This window comes from Panthera pardus, unplaced genomic scaffold (assembly GCF_024362965.1).
Source record: "Panthera pardus isolate Hobbes unplaced genomic scaffold, ASM2436296v1 HiC_scaffold_17, whole genome shotgun sequence".
NCBI classification, from domain to species: domain Eukaryota; kingdom Metazoa; phylum Chordata; class Mammalia; order Carnivora; family Felidae; genus Panthera; species Panthera pardus.
Window position 1 is genome coordinate 46,007,007 of NW_026526732.1, and position 17,769 is coordinate 46,024,775.

Sequence of the window (17,769 nt, forward strand, 5' to 3'; positions counted from 1 at the left end):
GCACGACTGGGGAGGGGTAGAGAGAGGGGGAGAGAGAGAATCCCAAGCAGGCTCCATGCATGGAGCTCTAGTTGGGGCTCAGTTTCATGAATGGAGAGATCCTGACCTGAGCCGAAATCAAGAGTTGGTTGCTTAATGGACTGAGCCAACGAGGTGCCCCTGGTTTCATTTATTTTTAAAGTCTTTGCAAATATCTTTCAACTTTTCTTTAATGCTTTGACTATAAGAATTACATTTAAAATGGAATTTATAGAGGGGCGCCTGGGTGGTTCAGTCTGTTAAGCATCCAACTCTTGATTTCGACTCAGGTCATGATTTCAACGTTTGTGAGTTCAAGGCCCATGTAGGGCTCTGCGCTGTTAGCTTGGAGCCTGCTTGGGATTCTGTCTCTCCCTCTCTCTGCTCCTCCCCTGCTTGCTTTCTCTCTCTCTCCCAAAGTAAATAAACTTAAAAAAAAAATTAAAGTGCAATTTACAGAAAAAGCATTTATATGGAAAGCAGTTTGTCTAAGTTGTATTAATTTTTTTTTATCTCCTCCAACCCCACAGTAATCAATAGCTACGTGTTAAAAAAAAATTCTTGTTTATTTCGATAGGAGGGTTATGGGTGTCTGCACATGAAGGCAGGGTTTATGATTCTGAGCAAACTGGAGGTTAAATTGATCTTAAGAGTTGTTTCCTCAGATAAAAATGAGCACAGAAAGTGCAGTACTTACCCAGAAAGAGTGTCAAGAGAAGCCTCCAGTCAGGGGATCTAAGTCCTCACATCCACCACCTCTGCCCTCCTTCCCATCCAGGCCCAAATCAATCTTAAGTCATTGCTAGAATTTGCCACATATTGAAATAGAACTTCAAAGGGGGAAATGAGACAGGCTGGAAACTCCTTTTAAACTAAAGGAGTAGAACAGATAGAGTTCCCTGAAGCTGGGTGACTGAGTTCTCAGCCAGAGGGCAATCGGCAAAAGGATTACTTGGTGGCGCAGAGCTGTCTCTCCCCTTTTCATCACCTCTGGCTCAGCGGAGGCCAAGCGCGGAGGGAAGAGTGCGTGAGGAGGCCGCCAGTGCCAGCGGGGATGAGGGGAGCAGAAGCTTATCTTTCCCTCGGGCTCCCAACCAGGTGTAACACGTGAAAACGTCATGTTTGCCTTGTCTCCTGTCATCTTTCATTCCCTTGAATGTCCTTGTGTCAACAACTAGTTTGCCTTCTCAAAGCTGCATCATTTCATGAAAATTTATCACAGGCATGGGAATTCGTATTTTGCGTGGGTTTGGTGGGCCTACCGCCTGTCAGTCAGGACGCTTCTTTCACCGAGGTTCTCTTTGATGCTCTTATTACACGGACAGAATTATTATAGTTCTAGGTAATTGCGCATTTCTACTTTGGGAACATGCAACACGGAGGGAAATGCTGTGACCCGTGTGTCCTATGTGCCAGGTCACTGGAGTCTGGATGGTCTGTTCAGGACTGCCCCAAAGGCCAGTTCCAGTGAATGAGTCTCCTCACCGGCAACCTGATATTCAGGTCAGATGCAGCTCAGGAGAGAGGTTTAAGTAACCAGGGGCCCGTGGCTGGGAAAGTGCTCCCTGTGGGTTCTGATCAGAGATCCTGTGAGCGCTGTCGCAGTGGGGCAGGGGCACAGCCTCTTCCAGTGGGGACACTTGGAGACCATGTCCAGCAAAGAACGCACTACCATGCTTCCTTCCCTAACTGCATACTCAGCGGCAAATTCTAAAAAGCGAGCCGGAACTTAATGCATTTTATTTATGCTTGTATATACCAGTGATCCGTGCCAATGGAACATGGATTAAAAAAATCCACAGAGAAGTCCAAAGTTAATTTTAGTTATTGCTTCAATGTCCAAACCTCAGGCTAACTCTGACACGACTTGGTCGGGTTGGGTGTGAGGAGCTTCAGAGCAGTGAAGTCTGGAAAATACTGAAATGAATTAATAAGAGAAGCAATAATAATTGCCTCCTGGAGGAGAATGGAAATCTGCCTCTGACTGAATGGTCTATAGTTAGTATCATTTGATGAAAGGGTGTGAAAATGTCTTAGGATAGTTCCTCTGAGACCAGGGATTTTGTAAGTTCTATGATGTGTCATCCTTGGCTGCCCTGCCTCCTTCCCTTCCTTATTCATCTACTGTGGAGGGCAAAGTGGACCGAAAGTTGAGCCACTGAAGACAAATTAGAAGAGGGCAAGTAGTAGTTACTGCAGTGGGTTGGAACCCTGGCTCTGCCATTTAATGGCTGTGTGACTGGGCAAATTATGTCTCCTCTGTGAGCCTCTGTTGTCTCATCAGTAAGAAGGGGATCATGATAATAAATATAACATAGAATTGTTGTGAGACTTAAATGAGTTAACCTGCATGCAAAGCCCTCAGACCAGTGCCCGAGAAACAGCATTAGTTGTTATGAGTGTTATCACATCTGGGCAGCATGACCAGAGAGTACCTTCCGTACGAGCAACACCAGCGATAGGTTCTTGTGATGACCATAATGATGGAAAGAGGGGCTGGGTAACTCCCCTAAGCCGTACACTGAGTAGGGTCTCTTACCGCCCCAACTCCTGAGATGATCATCCAAGATAAATTTGTTTCTCACGTTACAATGGAGGCCAATGTTTGAACTCATCCTTTTATGTTTTTACAGCCTGCAAGGGCAATTGGAACATAACACAAAATCTCTCCCTTGGGCATTTTAGTGAATGAAGTGAATGAACGCAACTTTGGCATCAAGAGAAAATTAAGAGAAAGACCACTAATTTCTTAAATAATCTCTCTCTCTCTCTCTCTTTCTCACTTTTCCTTTTTTTTTTCTTCCTCCTGGTAGGTTTGGTTTCGTAGCCTAGCTTATTAAAATATAATATAACCAATATTTCCAAAAACACTTTTTAACTGAATACTGTCTTAAGAGTCTAGAATTTACGAAGTAACAATAATAATAAAGGTGTACCTGACTGAATGGTGCACGGGTAGCCTTTTCAGCATCATCTCTGCTTTTAACCCAGTGAATGCTGACAGGTAAGCCCTGGGCTTCCGTGGGCCACAATTTTCTCATTTGTGAAACAGAGGTGGGCTACCTAACTTCTCACCTCCAGGGTTGATGGGAAGTGGAAAAGAGTTATCAGCTTTCACAGAATGGCACACGCTTAGGAAAAACACAGAGCACTCTACATATAAAGTAATGGTACTTACTGACATCAGATTGTACTACTATAAATTATTTTATTCTACTGGAGAAAGACTAGGACATTTATTTTCTTCTTATGGAATAACACAGTTACCTTGTAGTAAAGAGACATCTTTAATGTTTGTTCCTTCTTCCTCATCACCTTCAATTTTGCCCATGCACAGACCCCTTCCCCTGTCCCAAAACTGAAGTGCCCAAATCATGACCATAGAGACTGAGAGGAATATTCGAGGTATTAGAGACTCCATGGACATTTCTTCCCCTTGTGGTGATTCCTAGTTCTTCACAGAGACAGTTGGGGAACTCTTGTTGCTTCTTTTCATCCAGAGGAGGATAGAAGGAGAGGCAGAATTTGTGGGAGAGAAGGCAGAGAAGGGTTTCTTCTTTCATCGCAAAACGTTCCTCGTAAAAAATATGATATATATCTACACACACACACACATATAAAATATATCCAGTGCAATTGCAATTGTTGTGCCAAACACTGGGAAGTGCCACCTTGGTCGATGTATTTCTGGAGTTTTAAACAGTTGTCCTACAACAGCTGCATTTCAGTAAGACTTGGGCAGGTGGCTCCAGATAAGCCACTTGCCACTCACATTTAGGCTGAGGCTTCCATGTTCACAGTCCAAAGGAAAAAAGTGTCTTTGTGTCTGGAGTGGGTATTGCAGAGAGGGAGCTGGCAGGAAGGGAACTGGAGGCTATGAGGTGAGGAAGAAGGAATTGGCCTCTTTTACTTCTCTACCACAGTCTTTGATGCAAATACAAATACATTTCAAATGTGAGGATACTGACATCCGTAGTGCTACGGCCACACTACTTAATGAAATAATTCACATCAGCATAAAAAATATTCACACCAAAAAGTCTCTTTTTTTCCTCCTCTTTCCAAGAAAATTTATGACATCGTATCATCTAAGTGACCTCACCGCAGATATTTCCAGTGATGTGCCCAAAAGTCATTCAACATAATTCAGTCTTTGGATCTGCTCTTTCCACAGAAGGAATTATGGTTTGACAATATTTCTGTAGATGTGTGTTTTGGTTTTCCCAATACACGGAGAGGTTTGAAGTCTCTGCCTTCCCCCATGTCCTCATCCATGAAGTGAGAGGCACAGATGCTGAGCCTCCACGGCTGGTCAGAAGGGAAAGGGAAGGGGAAACCCTGGGTCAGCAGATCAGCTCAGGAGGGATGCACCACAGAGGGAATAGCGACGAGCTGCAAACCAAGATCAGAAGCTGTTACAAACCCACTCGATTTCAGCTGAGTGCCATCAAGTGCGCTATGCAGAGACCTACAGGGAAGAAGGTGGGCTGTCTAAAACCAGTACAGATCCTTGCTTTTGTCCTGAGGCTGCAAACCTGAAAACAGAGAGAAAACAGAGAGAGAGAGAGAGAGAGAGAGAGAGAGAGAGAGAGAGAGAGAGAGAGACGGAGAAGCAAAACAAGAGAGGGAGAGAGAAGGGGTTGGGGACGGGAAGGCACAGGTATTTAAGGAAAGAGAAAGACAAATGCCACAGTTTTATTGCAAATGTCACAGAATTCATCTAAAGGGCATGAATGAAAGCAAAAGCAAAGCAAACAGAAATGTCAAATCTTCACCTGAAGGAAGGGCGAGTGGGCAAGACTACAAGCCAATGATTGCATTTATAATATAACCATTTTTTTTGGTTATGCCCTAAAAGTAAAGCAAGCAGACGAGTAAACCCTTATTTGAATGTACCTTTCAAATTCAACTCCTTAAGTCAGAAATTCAGTATTGTCATTAAGAGCACATTCTCCTTAAGTTTTACATTTTAAGACACCTATTTAATTGGCGATTAAGTTGATAACAAAATCATATTTTCCTTTCCTTATAACTGTCACCAGGAGACAGTACCCCCCCCAAACTTTAGAAGATTATGAACTACACTCTGAGCAGGTCCTCTAGATCAGCGCTGTCCAATAAAAACACAATGGGGGCCACAGGCATAATTCTAAATTTTCTAGCAGCCACATTGAAAAAGAGTAAAAAGAACCAGGTGAGAATGAATCTTCGCAATATATTTTATTTAACCCAGTATGTTCAATATGCAACGTGTCGAAAGTATTTCAACATGCAGTCAACATAAAAATACCAGTGAGATGAATTTCACATTCTTTTTTGGTACAGTTTTGAAATCCAGTGTGTATCAGGCACGTAAGCACATCCCAGTTCCTCCTGGCCACCTTTCAAGTGGCTAGCGGCTACAGGATTGAACAGCGCAGAGCTATAGAACCTTTCCAACAAATTTATTTATTATTTATTTATTTAAATTTAATTTGTGGGGGGAAAAAAGCCTACTTTCTCATTCTGCCCACACCGATGACACGGGGTCATCTGTTTACTGAAGCACAACCCTGCCATGCAGACCCCTGGGCCACAAGGTCACTGGGGTCTCCAAGGAGAACTAAGGGAGGTCCGGGGCTCAACCCAGGGTCGGACACAGGGCAGGAGGGGTCCGGGGAGGCCAAGGTCCCTCTCCCGCTTACCTGAGTCCACGCTGAGTCCCAGACCCTGGGCCACGTCCCCCGCGGGGCTCGCGAAGGGTCCCCCGGGCGCGGCCCACGCTGCGCCCGTCGGCTCGCCCTTGGCGGAGAGCTCGCAGGGCGGGCTGCCGGGCGCGGGCGCCGGCGCGGGCGCGAGGCGGGCCGGGCGCCCCGAGGCTGCCGGCATCAGCAGCGGCCCGTAGCGCGGGTCGAAGTGCGGCGCGTAGACCTCGTGCACGGCGGCGGGCCGCGGGTAGGCGGCGGCCTGGGCGCCGAGGGCGCCGCCCAGGGCGTAGGGGTGGTGCGGGTGCGCGTGGTGCGGGTGCGCGTGGTGCCAGGGCTCGGCCGCGCCCTGGTGCAGGTGGCCGTGCAGCGCGGCGGGCGAGTAGGGGTCGGCGGCGGCGAAGGGCAACTCCGAGTGCGCGGTGGCCAGCGGGCTGCCCAGCGGCGCGGGCACCGGAGCCTGGTACGCGCTGTTCCAGAAGGAGGCGGGGAAGCTGCGCTGGCTCATCGGGAAGGAGCCGTCTGCAGGCAGGCGAGGCGGAGGGGAGGAAAGGAAGAGAGGAGCACGTCACCGCAGGTAGATGGAAGCGGGAGCGCTGAACGCGCCAGGCGGGCAAAGTGCGGGCGAGCCGCGGCCGGGAGCCGACCCGCTGCCCGCCCACGGGGGCGGCGTCTTTCGGAGGCGGATGCACCCTGCGAATTCGAGGTCGAGGCACCGCAAAATGGGAGAAACTCCTTGGGAAGGAGGGCGGCTTCCTCGGATTTCGCAGACGCGTTTCCAGCGCGGAAACCCCAGAACAGGCTGGGAGAGGCAGAGCGGTGAGACACCCCTCTGCAGTTCCAGTTTTGGGGCGCTGGGAGCTTCCTCCACTGCGGGCTGCGCCGCCTCGGCGGCTCCGGGGCAGACACGGCCTCCCATTCCCAACCCGCAGCCTCTCTCCCTCCTAGTTAAAGATACCTCTTCCCGCTCTTGGTCGGCAGCCTAGAGATTTCACTACCCCCTCTCGCGTTTCACCCTGCCCAGCTCCAGAAAATGTGCCCCTCCAGGGCCTCTGATAGACTGGAAGTCCATCGACATATTTCGAAGTCTTGCTATTATTAGCCTCCTTTCTAGAAACCTTCTTTCAAATATTTTTTTCCAAGAACTCAAGCAAAAGAGTAAACTAGACTTACTAAAAGGGCAGCTGTATTATTTGCAGAGGGACACAAAGGGACAGATCTTTTACGTTTTAATTAATAATATTTGTTCGTTAAAGTGTGGACGCCAGGAATAATAATTATTATTGCCAGTATCACTGTTGACCCCTAGTGCCTGGAGGCATTTTTAAGAGAACAGCATTTAGGTCAAATGTGTTGCCTTTAGTGGAAGGGGAGGGAATGAAAGATTTAATCCTAGGGACCTGTACTGAGCATCTCCTCTGGGGAAGGCATCTGCAGAACATTCTAAAGAATTAAAAATTAAAAGTGCATTCTAAGTGGTGAACTGTCTTCCTGTTAAAAATATTTAGGCAACTGGAGAATAAAAAGAATGTTCTGTGTTCAAAACTCATGATTTGGGGATCTTATCTAGGCAAGGCTTGCACAAACTGTCAGACACTCTTAAGAAAACAAGGGAGGGTGGGGGTTGTCATTTCCCCATAAAATGTAATACTTGTGTTCCTTTTTACAGCAAAGTCTTCGTTTCTCAGCTTGGTACACATCAAGAATTAAGTTTAGTGAGAAAGTTTGTTTCCTTGTCCTGGAAATTAAAGGAGATTGAGATTTCAGAATGGAAGGGAGATTTAGTTGACTTGTCCAATAAATCATTGTCCCAGGCTAGAGAAAGCAGTGCTTTGTGAGAAGGGTAGAATAAAGAGGGGGTTGTGTTTGGGGAAAATCCTTAGAGATGTTTCAGCTGTACCTAAATTTTTATTTCTTTGGTACTTTAACTTTCTTTCTGAAAGCATACGGACGGTTTAGGAGACATCCTTCAGCAGGTTTTGCTGACAGTGGTGTCTAAGACTTTTTTCTCTGGGCAAATTTTCAGGAACTTACAAGTGCCCTGTAAGTTGTTGTAGGTGCAGATCTCCCTCAGGGCTTGGGAGAGTGTTGGAAACCTCACATTTCCGCAGCACATTTACACACAGTTTTCTGTTTGCTGAACAGCCATCTCCAGGGATAGTTAAGAGGGCAGGTATCATTCTAATTTTAGAGACCAGTAAATAGAGTGACCTCAAAGAGGTTAAGAGACTTGCCCAAGGTCATGTTGCTAGGAACTTGGTGGAGCCAGCACGAAACCCAGGACTCCCAATTCCAAGGCTGGTGGTTTTTCTAGGTCGCTGCTCTACTCTGCTCTGCCTCTGCAAGGAGAGGTCTTTCTTCCTTCCTTTTACTTACTCTCCCCACATGCCCATCCTCAACTCCTCTGACACCTAGGATTCCTTCAGCTGCCTTCCCTGGAGCCTCTGTGGCTGGGCCCCAGACTGAGAGGGCTCTCTATTTGCCCCTAGAAGTGGGCCCTTTACTCACCCCGCCAGGGCCCCGAGCTCCTGGGTGCTTTGCTGCTTGTACAGCTTGGGGAATAGCTGCTAGGCTGGCTCAGGGCTCTGCTGAAGTGCTCATCCACCACGGAGCTGATGTCTCCCTGAAAATAGGTGAAGAGGACGCAGCGGGAGTTGATGTACTCTGCCTCTGGTGGGCGCTCTTTCTCTGGGCTGCCTTCTTCCTCTTTTATGCTGGCTGGAGTTTGGCTGGAAAAGGAGGAGCTGCCGCTGCTGTTGCTGGGGCTGGCGTTGCACTCTTGGGCTTCCTGCATTTTGGAGTAATAGGCTAGTTTCTGCTCAAAGAGAGAAAGAATAGAGGAGTCAGCTTCAAAAGAGATGGCAAATTGGGGTCAGATCCCTAAGGTATCCGGGGGAAAACTGACATTCATGCATAAGCCCCTGTGATCAGTAACTTTTGCGAGCTTCTTGACAGGCAGACTGCCTTTCTTGGTGTCTCTGTCTCCCCAGAATCGCCGCTAGACCACACGGAAAGCTCTCTGAAGGTGTCAGGGTAAAGGTCCCAGAAGATGCCTAAGCAGCCAGGATATAAGCAGAGTTTGACCGCAGAGCCAGGCTCAGGGCAGATGTATTTTTAAAATCCGGCTCCAAGGGTGAAGGGCATCCAATTCCAGTTCGGGCCTGATTGTCCCCTGCTTAAGAATCCAAGGTAGATGCACAAGATGCAAGACTTTAAGCATTGTTGTGACAGAGCACGAAAACACCAAAATCCACTCTGTGCAGCCAGGAATGTGAATGAAGAACTGTGAAGAGGTATGAGGTAGTTCTATTTGGGAAGGAATCATGTGGGGTAAAAACGTGGAATGACATCCTGACATGAATCATTTAAATAAATGCAAGTTGATATTTGTTTGGTCACCCATAAAATGTCCACTTAAGAGTCTAGCTCAGTTTTGAAAGAGGTCTTCTTTTGAGTAAGGAAAAACCTGAGCACTTCTGCCTTCACCATCTCTATGCACATTGGGGAAACAAGTAATAAAAGGGAGAGAAGAAGATCTTGGCTGTGAGGTTGAGTGAATTATGGCTGTCTGGTAGCGATTTTAAAAACCAAGTGTGGTTGCTGAAATATTTTCTTAGAAGTGAGCAATGGACTGAATGCAGTGTTAAAGCATTTATGCAGGGAGAGATGGCCTCAAAGCGGGCTGATCATACAAAGATGAACGGAGATCTTAATGGAATAGATTATTGGTCCAGGGCCAGGGAGGAGAAAGGACCAAGCAGACAGAAAATCAGCCCACCTCTCCTCTTTGCAATAGTCACAGCCTGGGAAGGAACCATCTCAGACACTGAAGCCAAAAGACTGTAGTTATTTAGCAATATCACCACTTTCACCACATTCCTGCTTGGCGTATAATGAGGGACTCTGAGGATTCCCCAAATGAATATTGTGAGACTAAACAAACTCCCTGGATGGAAAGTTTAAAAAGGGGGGAGGTAGAAGGAAAAAAGCAAAACGCAAAACCTACTCCTTCCATCATTAATTCAGCAGGAAATTTTCGAATAGACGTTCGGAATTTGCAAGCAAAATGGGCAAAAACTTGGACTAGGGGTCCGGATGTACTGCTGTCTCTCTGAAGCAGGGGTCCAAGCCCTCACTTTGAAATCTGCTTGGGACCCCTACGGCCTCCTGGGTGTGTGAACTTACTCTTTTTCTGGACTACGGTCCTCAGTTTTTACTACACTAGCTGAGGAAATGGGAAGAAAAACTGGTCGCCCAGACTCAGCTCGGAGAAGAGGGAAAATGGAATAATTAAAGGAAACTTCAAGAGTTTGCCCAATTGGGGTTAAGTGGTCTTCTTACAGGTAACCACTGTCCTGTGGAGAGCAGGACAGCCTGATGCAGCTACTCAGCCTCAAGAAAAGCGAAAAGAATATTATCTTTGAAGCCCTCCTCTGCCAGGTCAACTGCACCCCAATAATAATCCCCAGAACTTTGCAGAGCAAAGATGATAAAACCCATGCTTTTGAGCAGTTCTCTTTATAACGAATTCTCTGGTTCCAGAATTAATTGGCCTGATCCCTTGAGAATTTAAACGGAATAAAGTTACTCCTTAGATAAGCTTGCAGGGATGAGTGGCCAGATCTTTGCATTTCAGACAGAAAGACAGAGGCACAGGCAGGTCTTTGCTTTTGTTCTCTTGTCACTCTCACCTTTGAGACCAAAGTTTGGTTTTCCCTGCGTGAGCGTTGATCGCAGCTCCCCTTACCCCGCACCGAAGAATCTGGAGTCCGACAGACTCTAAGGAGGCAATTCAGCTCACACGAACCTCGTCTGATTGTTCCCCGGAAGGACCGGGCACGCATTAACAGGGCTTAGCTGCTTTCCCGGGAGCGCAAGTGGACACGCTAAAGGGTTAGCTCAAGCGACCGTGTGGCAGCGCCGGCAATCGCCGCATCCCCGAGGCTCCCGCCGCTGGTAGGACGCCCCGGACCCGTGCGGAGGCGTCCCGGACCTCGGGGTACAGGCGGTGCTCTAGGCAGCGAGGGCGCGCCACCCGTCTCCGAGGTCCCGGCCCGGGGGAGACACGTACCTGGTGGTAGGGGGTGTAGGCGGCTGCAAAGTAAGGCTGGGGAGGACCATAGACTTGGTACATAACATCCAGACAGCTCATGGCTCCCCGCAGCGGAGACGGCTAAGTATTTTATCATCAACTCTCGGTCGGTGGAGCGCAGGGATGCTGCATGGGCGGCGCTTGGGCTCGAGCTCCCGAGTCATCTGCGGGCGGAGCGGTGGGCAGCGCGCTCCGCGGCTCGGGATCCCGCTCGCTCGCAGGCTCCCCTCCCACCCGGCAATTTCAACCCGGACGCTGCTCCGGGACAGAAGCGCCGGTGCTCCCGCTAGTGGGCATTTAAACCCCACGCCGGGGAGGCGTGCTGACGCCACTCTGGGCCGCGGAAGGGGGAGGGGACCGTGGGGGGGGGGGGCGGGGACCGGGGGCCAATAGGGAGTCGGGGACCGGGGCCGAGGGGCTACCGAGGTGTTTCTCGGGGCTGCCCGGCGGCGAGCTGGGGGCCAAGGGTACCGCGAACGGCGCACCCCCGAGCTTGAGGCCGGAAGCTTTGCACCGCGAGGAGTAGGACTCTCAGGCTAAACCGAGAGAGAGAGAGAGAGAGAGAGAGAGAGAGAAACCCAGAGAGAGACGGAATGGGAGAGAAGGGGTGGGAGTGTGGAAGGGGCGAAGTGGGGGTTCTCGCACTTGGGGAGAGAAAAAAGTTTGATGCGTGGTGGCAAAGGTCCCTTGGGAGAGCCCGGCCTCACACTGGAGATTTGAGAGTGTGCGCATCCGGGGTTGGCGAGGTGGGGCAGGAGGTGGGCTCTCCGCGCCTGGTGAGCGCCGGGAGGGTAGCGCCTTCCCCAGGAATCCCCTAGGGGATCCTCGTCTTCTCAGACAGGAAGTCCAGGGAGTCCGAAGACTCCTCCCGGGAGCGGAGCAGCTCCCTCTGGGGGGGAAAAGGCGGTGGCTGAAGACAGTACAGACCGCCCCTGCACCTCTACCGACCCCGCCCGCCCGACCGCCTCCAGCTCCCACACCTCAGTTCAGCTCTCTGGGGTCGGTCCCTTCTGCCTCGTTAATGTTCGATCCCGGCACTTTCTCTTTGAAGTTCCCCACCCGAACCCGCCCCATCTGCGTTGTTGGCGCCCCGCATCCGGCCCCTCCCGTGCGAGCTGCTTTCGAGGAGTCCAGGAGGCCATACCCAGCCCCCGGCAGCCCCCGGTCTCCTCGGCGTGAGTCCTTTAAAGTTGCGGTAACTTTTGGGGACCAGGACTTGTTGGCTGCAAGAGGAGTCGGCCTAGAGAATGCAGGGAGGTCAGAGAGGGCTGCTGTATGTAGTCTCTTCAACCAGTAAAACAGCTGCTGGGATTTTAGGTTTCATTTTCGAAGCGTTGAAAGGATGCATTTTGATTGCGAAACGTGCGTCGTTGTTCCTTTTCCTTCTCTGAGAGCTCGGCAGGCTTGGACCGGCTTCTGGCGTTGCTCTCCATCCTCCCCAAGCACTCCCCACTCCCATCACAGCCCCCTGGGGAGGAGGGTGTCACAGGGGAGTCCTGCATCCCGTAAGTTTAGGGGCGAATCGAGACTAGGCTGTCCGTACGGCTGGGTCAGGTGGTGGAAAGAGCGTTGAGGAGATAGCGGTGGTGAGACCTGAGGTGGCGGCGGGGGCAGGGCTTGGGAGCTCGGAGAGCCCAGAACCACGGGAGACGCCGCGTGCATTAGGGAACTCCAGTTATTACCCATTAAAACAAAAACAAAAAGTCTGACATCGATTCTCAGGCTGCAACACTGGAAACAAATGCACCCTTAAAGATATATTTGTCTTCAAGATGTGAATATTTTAAGCCAAATTGTTTCGGGGCTGAGGTTTTGGTTTTGCCCGAATAATAAATGGGTAATGGCTCCCAGTCTTCAGTTCGGTTTATAAATGGTGAGCCGTGCCGAGCGCGGTAACCGATTTTAAAGAAGATTTAAATAAAAATAAATAAATAAGGACACCATTCAGCCCAGTTTTGCGCAAGCCTTTTTGGAAGCCAGCTGGCCTTGGTGTCGAGTTCTGCAGGCTCCTTAGAGCTTCTGGCGACCTAGGCGCACAGGTGGAGCATAACATCCTTCCCGCCCCTACCCCAACCCTCCCGCCTTGGATGTTTGGGGAAACGGCAAAAACCACCTTTGTTTTCTTTGGAGGCAAAAGAGCGAACCTGAACCAAACAGCCACACAGTGCCCTCCTAGAGGCGGGAAGTGGGCGTGTAGCTCCCAGTGTCACTTGCCGCCTAGGCGCAAGCTGGCTGCAGGGGCCCGTTCCGCCCTCCCCTGCGCCAGGTCCTGGCTTACCCCTGGCCCGAGCGCCCAGGGTCTGGTCTGAGCAGGAGCCCAGGTGCCCACACAGCCGCGGAGACCAGGACAGATCGAGGCCATTAGGCGTGATCACTGAGGGTCACACTCTTCCCCCCTCCCCCCCCCCCCCCGCCCCCCGCGCAGGTCCCGCTATCTATCTGTGGACATAGAGGTTCTACCTTGGCTGGCTGCAGCTAGGGCATCTCGGGGACCCAGCATTCTTCACCGAAGCCCACCCCTTCCCTCGCAGCCCAGGCTTGGCGGCGTAGCTGGCTGACCGCAGCACTGCGCGAAAAAGCAATGGTGTGTGTGTGTGGGGGCGGGGGGGGCGGTGTGAGGGCTGGATCTCACCCCTTGCCCGCGCAGACAAGCTCGACTCTCGTCCCCGCACACCTGCAATAGCTCATCCTAAACCCTGTACCCACCCACTTTGACATTTTTATTTTACTCTGACCCTGGTACCAGAGGAACTTTGATTTCCCACAAATTGGGGAGAAAATAACGACAATCTCCCTGGATCCAGCAAGGCCCAGCAAAATGTAGGTTCTTTTTGAAAAGGATTACAGGAGCAGTGACAGCCCACATTTTGAACAAAGAAAATGAAGAGAATGTGATGCCAGTTGCCCGAGGTTGCTTTCTGTTCACGTTTCTCAGTCTCCTCTTACTTAAAACAGTTTTTAAAAACCTCGCGTAAGCTCAGTAAGGGCACTCGCTGCACAGGAGTTTAAAGGAACCCAGGGAATGGGGGCCAGTGAGCATCAATTTGAATTTAGGCAGGAAAACACTTGCCTCCCCCCAAATCCAAGGTAAAGGAAGAAAAATGAAGAGTCTGTGGTTTTAAAGTAAGCCCACTGATTGGAGCAAGGTCAATCTTTTCCGTATATCTGGAAAGCTATCATTTACACAAAGGTGATATTTCTCAATCTGATGAGATTGTGTCTTGTTTCTGTGCTGAAATAGAAGGTAAACAGCTAAATTTAACGCCCTCTACTCTCCCAGATATTCAAACCACCAGGACATTAAGTCGTCAAGTAAGTGAGGTTTTGATTCAGAGCCTCGGGTGGGAGTGGAGGACAGAAAGTCTCTCGCTTCCTTCCTCTCTTTCCCTCTCTCTTTCCCAGTAATTTTAGAAGAGACTATGCCAGACAGTTAGATGTCCCTCACAAATGTATCAACATCCCTGGAAAGGTCAGCTATTACTATTACAGCTAGCCTAATTACCCTTAAACCTCCTAATTGGGCAGAAGGAATATCCAAACTTCTTTTAGAAATGAATTTCACTTTATGACAGCTTTTTGGCAATATATTGAACTGTGAGGAGGGAGTTTGCCATATGAAAACATTGTACTATCCAATTCTAGTGTGCAATTCTAACCATAGCTAGAACTGTGAAAATAAAAGGTGGTTTTATTTTGAAGTTAATAAGTGACGTTCAATTACTTTTGAGTGATTATATGTTTAAAGATAGCATCTCAATGAAGTAGTTTATTTTCTCTTCAGAAGGGTTGCTCATCATTTTCCCAATACCTTCTGAATTTTTCTGTCCACCTGTGCCATCTTATTCTGAAAACGGCAAAGAGACAGCTTTCAAGGAAGGGTGTATGAATAGAACGAATTTGGAGAACTGACCTGCAGCCAGCCCAGGCCCTCCCTCACCCATGATTTGTTTGGATCATTGACTGTTGACATTTTATGTGGCCTTATGCTGCCAGCCAAAGGAGATGAACACAATGGTTATCTCACAGATTTTTTTTTTTAACCCCTAAACCCACCCTGGCCCATTTTATAGAGCAGAGATGTGTTTGGAATTTGAGAGTAGCTGACAGCGATTTTGTGGATTCAAAATGTTAATAATATTAGTTGGAAACATATCTGCAAAAGTCAGGATTTTTGGGCACAGTATATTATTTAGCAATGGTACTCTGGTAACTAATGTGGAATCTGAGTGGTGATTTTATTTCCAAAAATCAAGAAAAAAAAGAAATTTCTGTACTCTGAAACCTCACCAAAACACTAAATGAAGGAATTTCAGTATGACTTAGTGAAAAACCAAGAAAATGAGAGTTCAATTATTTTCATGCAAACTTAAAGTAACTCTTAATGTTTTCTAGCAAAAATTCTCCACGGTCTGTTCTAGTGTGTAGATGAGATTACTTTGTAACTATTGACATATATTTAATTATTACAAAAATGTTAAACTTTTCATCTTTCATGTTTTAAGGACTATTTTCATGTTACATACAAGTTAACTTTAACTTAGGTGAAATCATCACAACTTTCTGAATTTAGTTTTCTCTTAACTTCTTATTGATGCTGATGGCCAGTTCTAAGATTGAGAAATATATTTACTACCATATTCATCTTTTTTTTAAAAAAATTTTTTAACGTTAATTTATTTTTGAGAGAGAGAGACAGAGTGTGAGCTGGGGAAGGGGCAGAGAGAGGGAGACACAGAATCTGAAGCAGGCTCCAGGCTCTGAGCTGTCAGCACAGAGCCTGACACGGGGCTTGAACTCACAAGCCGCAAGATCATGACCTGAGCCGAAGTCAGATGCTTAACTGACTGAGCCACCCAGGCGCCCCTACCCTATTCATCTTTTAGAAATGAGTTCTTTTTAATTAGTCTCTATGAAATGCTTAGTATAAAGATATTATTACATAAATTCATATGATTCAAACCTTTCAAACTGGTAGCATACAAATGGCAAGAAGAGAGATTTGGAACAGATATGTGTGTAATATTTTGGCTTGCTATGTTTCTTACAAGACAGTAAGAGTTAGAAGGAAATTTACATTCTCTGCTATTTACTTGGACACAAAGAGTTAAGTCAGAGAGCATGTATCAGTTATTTCTTAGTGGGGAGGAGTTTTCATCTTTATTTGACTGGAAAAGCCACTCTAATTGCCTTTAACTTCTGATTATAGTGAAAAAAATTTTTGAAAAAAAAAAAGACACACAGTCTGCTGACATCCTAGAAGCTAACATATCTGTGAAACTCCTTTTGTGAGATATAGAGACAATGGGGAATTTGCAGATTCAGAAGGTTGGAAGGAGACTGAAGGATTTAAACTGGTGACTGAGATATTTGACAGTATTGGTGTTGATCCATCCCCAAACTTGTGTTTATAAACTTCATTTCAGCAGGATGCTAAAGGGATTAAAAGGACACCACAGCAATAACAGACAGAAGGTGAGGATATCCATCTGAGTGTGATGTCCTGTCACATGCTTCAAGAGGTCTTGAAACAGCTTCTTAGAAATTCCCTCATAGGAAGTTTCTCTTGGCACATGGGGAAGAATTTTTAACACCAACTGGCATTGACCACCTTAATTTCTTTGGTTATCGTGACTGACTTTTAAGTGAATTTCATGATGACATAAGTAAATTAGGCTTAACAATGCCTCAAGTACAACATGTAGTATGAAGTCTAATGGTGCATCAGGACATTTAGCCTGCAGAGCCCAAAGCAGACTATATTGTTTATTTTTGTTCTTAACTTTATACTACAAATCCTGTACATCATATTTTATTTATTTATTTTTTTAACGTTTATTTATTTTTGAGACAGAGAGAGACAGAGCATGAAGGGGGAGGGGCAGAGAGAGAGGGAGACACAGAATTGGAAGCAGGCTCCAGGCTCTGAGCCATCAGCCCAGAGCCCGACGCCGGGCTCGAACTCACGGACCGCGAGATCGTGACCTGAGCTGAAGTCGGACGCTTAACCGACTGCGCCACCCTGGCGCCCCACTGTACATCATATTTTAAAGTAAAAGGTTGTTGACTATTATATTTAAATTTCACTGGCTGATATTATTATTTTTTCATATTTCCTTAGAAGATGCATGAATCAATCAATTTGTAAAATAACCTGTAACATTACCTAAATTTTTTTTTAAGTTTTTAAAATTAGAAATGTAGAATTTAAAGAAGAGTATATCATTTTATCTGCCTCATGCAGAATATTGCCACTCAGTGAATCAAAGTAGAAATTTGGCAGCTGTCCAGATAATTTGGAATGAAAACCAGCTAAAGATCATGTAATAAATCAAAGTGAAAAATTCAGGTCTCAAAGTGGGCTTTCACCAAGGAAACTTCTTCCCATATTAGCTAATTAATGCCTATACTCCTAAGCACGGCTAATTCTTTCTCCAAATGTATGTATCCTCAGTATTTGGCTGTGACCTTAACAATATCTGTTGGTTTTGTAACTATTTTAAGAAGAGAGTGATTCTGAAATGGTTAAAAATGAACACATGTTTTTTTACCGTGTAGCTTTTTTTCTCTCTGTGGCTATTCAGTGGCAAACTAAATTTGAAGCCCTAATGTGCATCCGTAGCTTTGCCCCTGTATATATGAGGGCACTGCCTGTTATTTTTAGTAATGAATGTTTTAAAGCAGCCTTTCAGTAATGCAGTGTAATGGCTCTATTACCAAACAGTTATTGTATTTAGAAAAATAGGCTGTATCTGTGCATTGAAAATAAAGTGCTAAATTAAAGCAACCATACCAACAAATCAAAGAGAAACAAAGGTTCTTTTTTACCTCTGGTAGTGAGCCTGAGAGCTATGGAGAGTTATTTCACCAGAAGGAAACTCCCAACAGTAGGTGTCAAAAAGAAGACATTTCAAAGCACATGTTGTCAAATTGTGATGTGGGTAAGTAGCTGGAGAACTGGAGGGAACCATCAGCTCT

At 47.2% G+C, this 17,769-nt stretch overlaps 1 protein-coding gene and 1 long non-coding RNA gene across 5 annotated transcripts in view; both read right to left on the minus strand.

Moving 5' to 3' along the window:
* LOC109248463 (uncharacterized) overlaps positions 1-1,321 on the minus strand; it is a 34,013-nt gene extending 32,692 nt beyond the window's left edge. The window contains exon 1 of the long non-coding RNA XR_002072067.2: positions 716-1,321. This is a non-coding gene — a long non-coding RNA (uncharacterized LOC109248463). The remainder of the gene's footprint in view (positions 1-715) is intronic.
* A 1,885-nt stretch (positions 1,322-3,206) lies between these two features.
* Positions 3,207-13,369, minus strand: VGLL2 (vestigial like family member 2). 4 transcript variants are annotated; one of them, XM_019418179.2, is made up of 4 exons: positions 10,774-11,084; positions 8,211-8,517; positions 5,703-6,224; positions 3,207-4,553 (listed from the first exon to the last, which is right to left on the minus strand). In XM_019418179.2, exons 1-4 carry the CDS (start codon positions 10,852-10,854, stop codon positions 4,510-4,512), a joined length of 954 nt encoding a protein of 317 aa, XP_019273724.2. In that variant the 5' UTR covers positions 10,855-11,084; the 3' UTR covers positions 3,207-4,509. The 4 variants fall into 4 exon arrangements, with proteins under 4 accessions (XP_019273724.2, XP_019273725.2, XP_053760516.1 ...); XM_019418180.2 differs by having other exon boundaries at positions 3,207-4,410; positions 10,774-11,083; XM_053904541.1 differs by lacking the exons at positions 3,207-4,553; positions 10,774-11,084 and adding an exon at positions 13,255-13,369 and having other exon boundaries at positions 5,220-6,224.
* Positions 13,370-17,769: the final 4,400 nt, after the last annotated feature.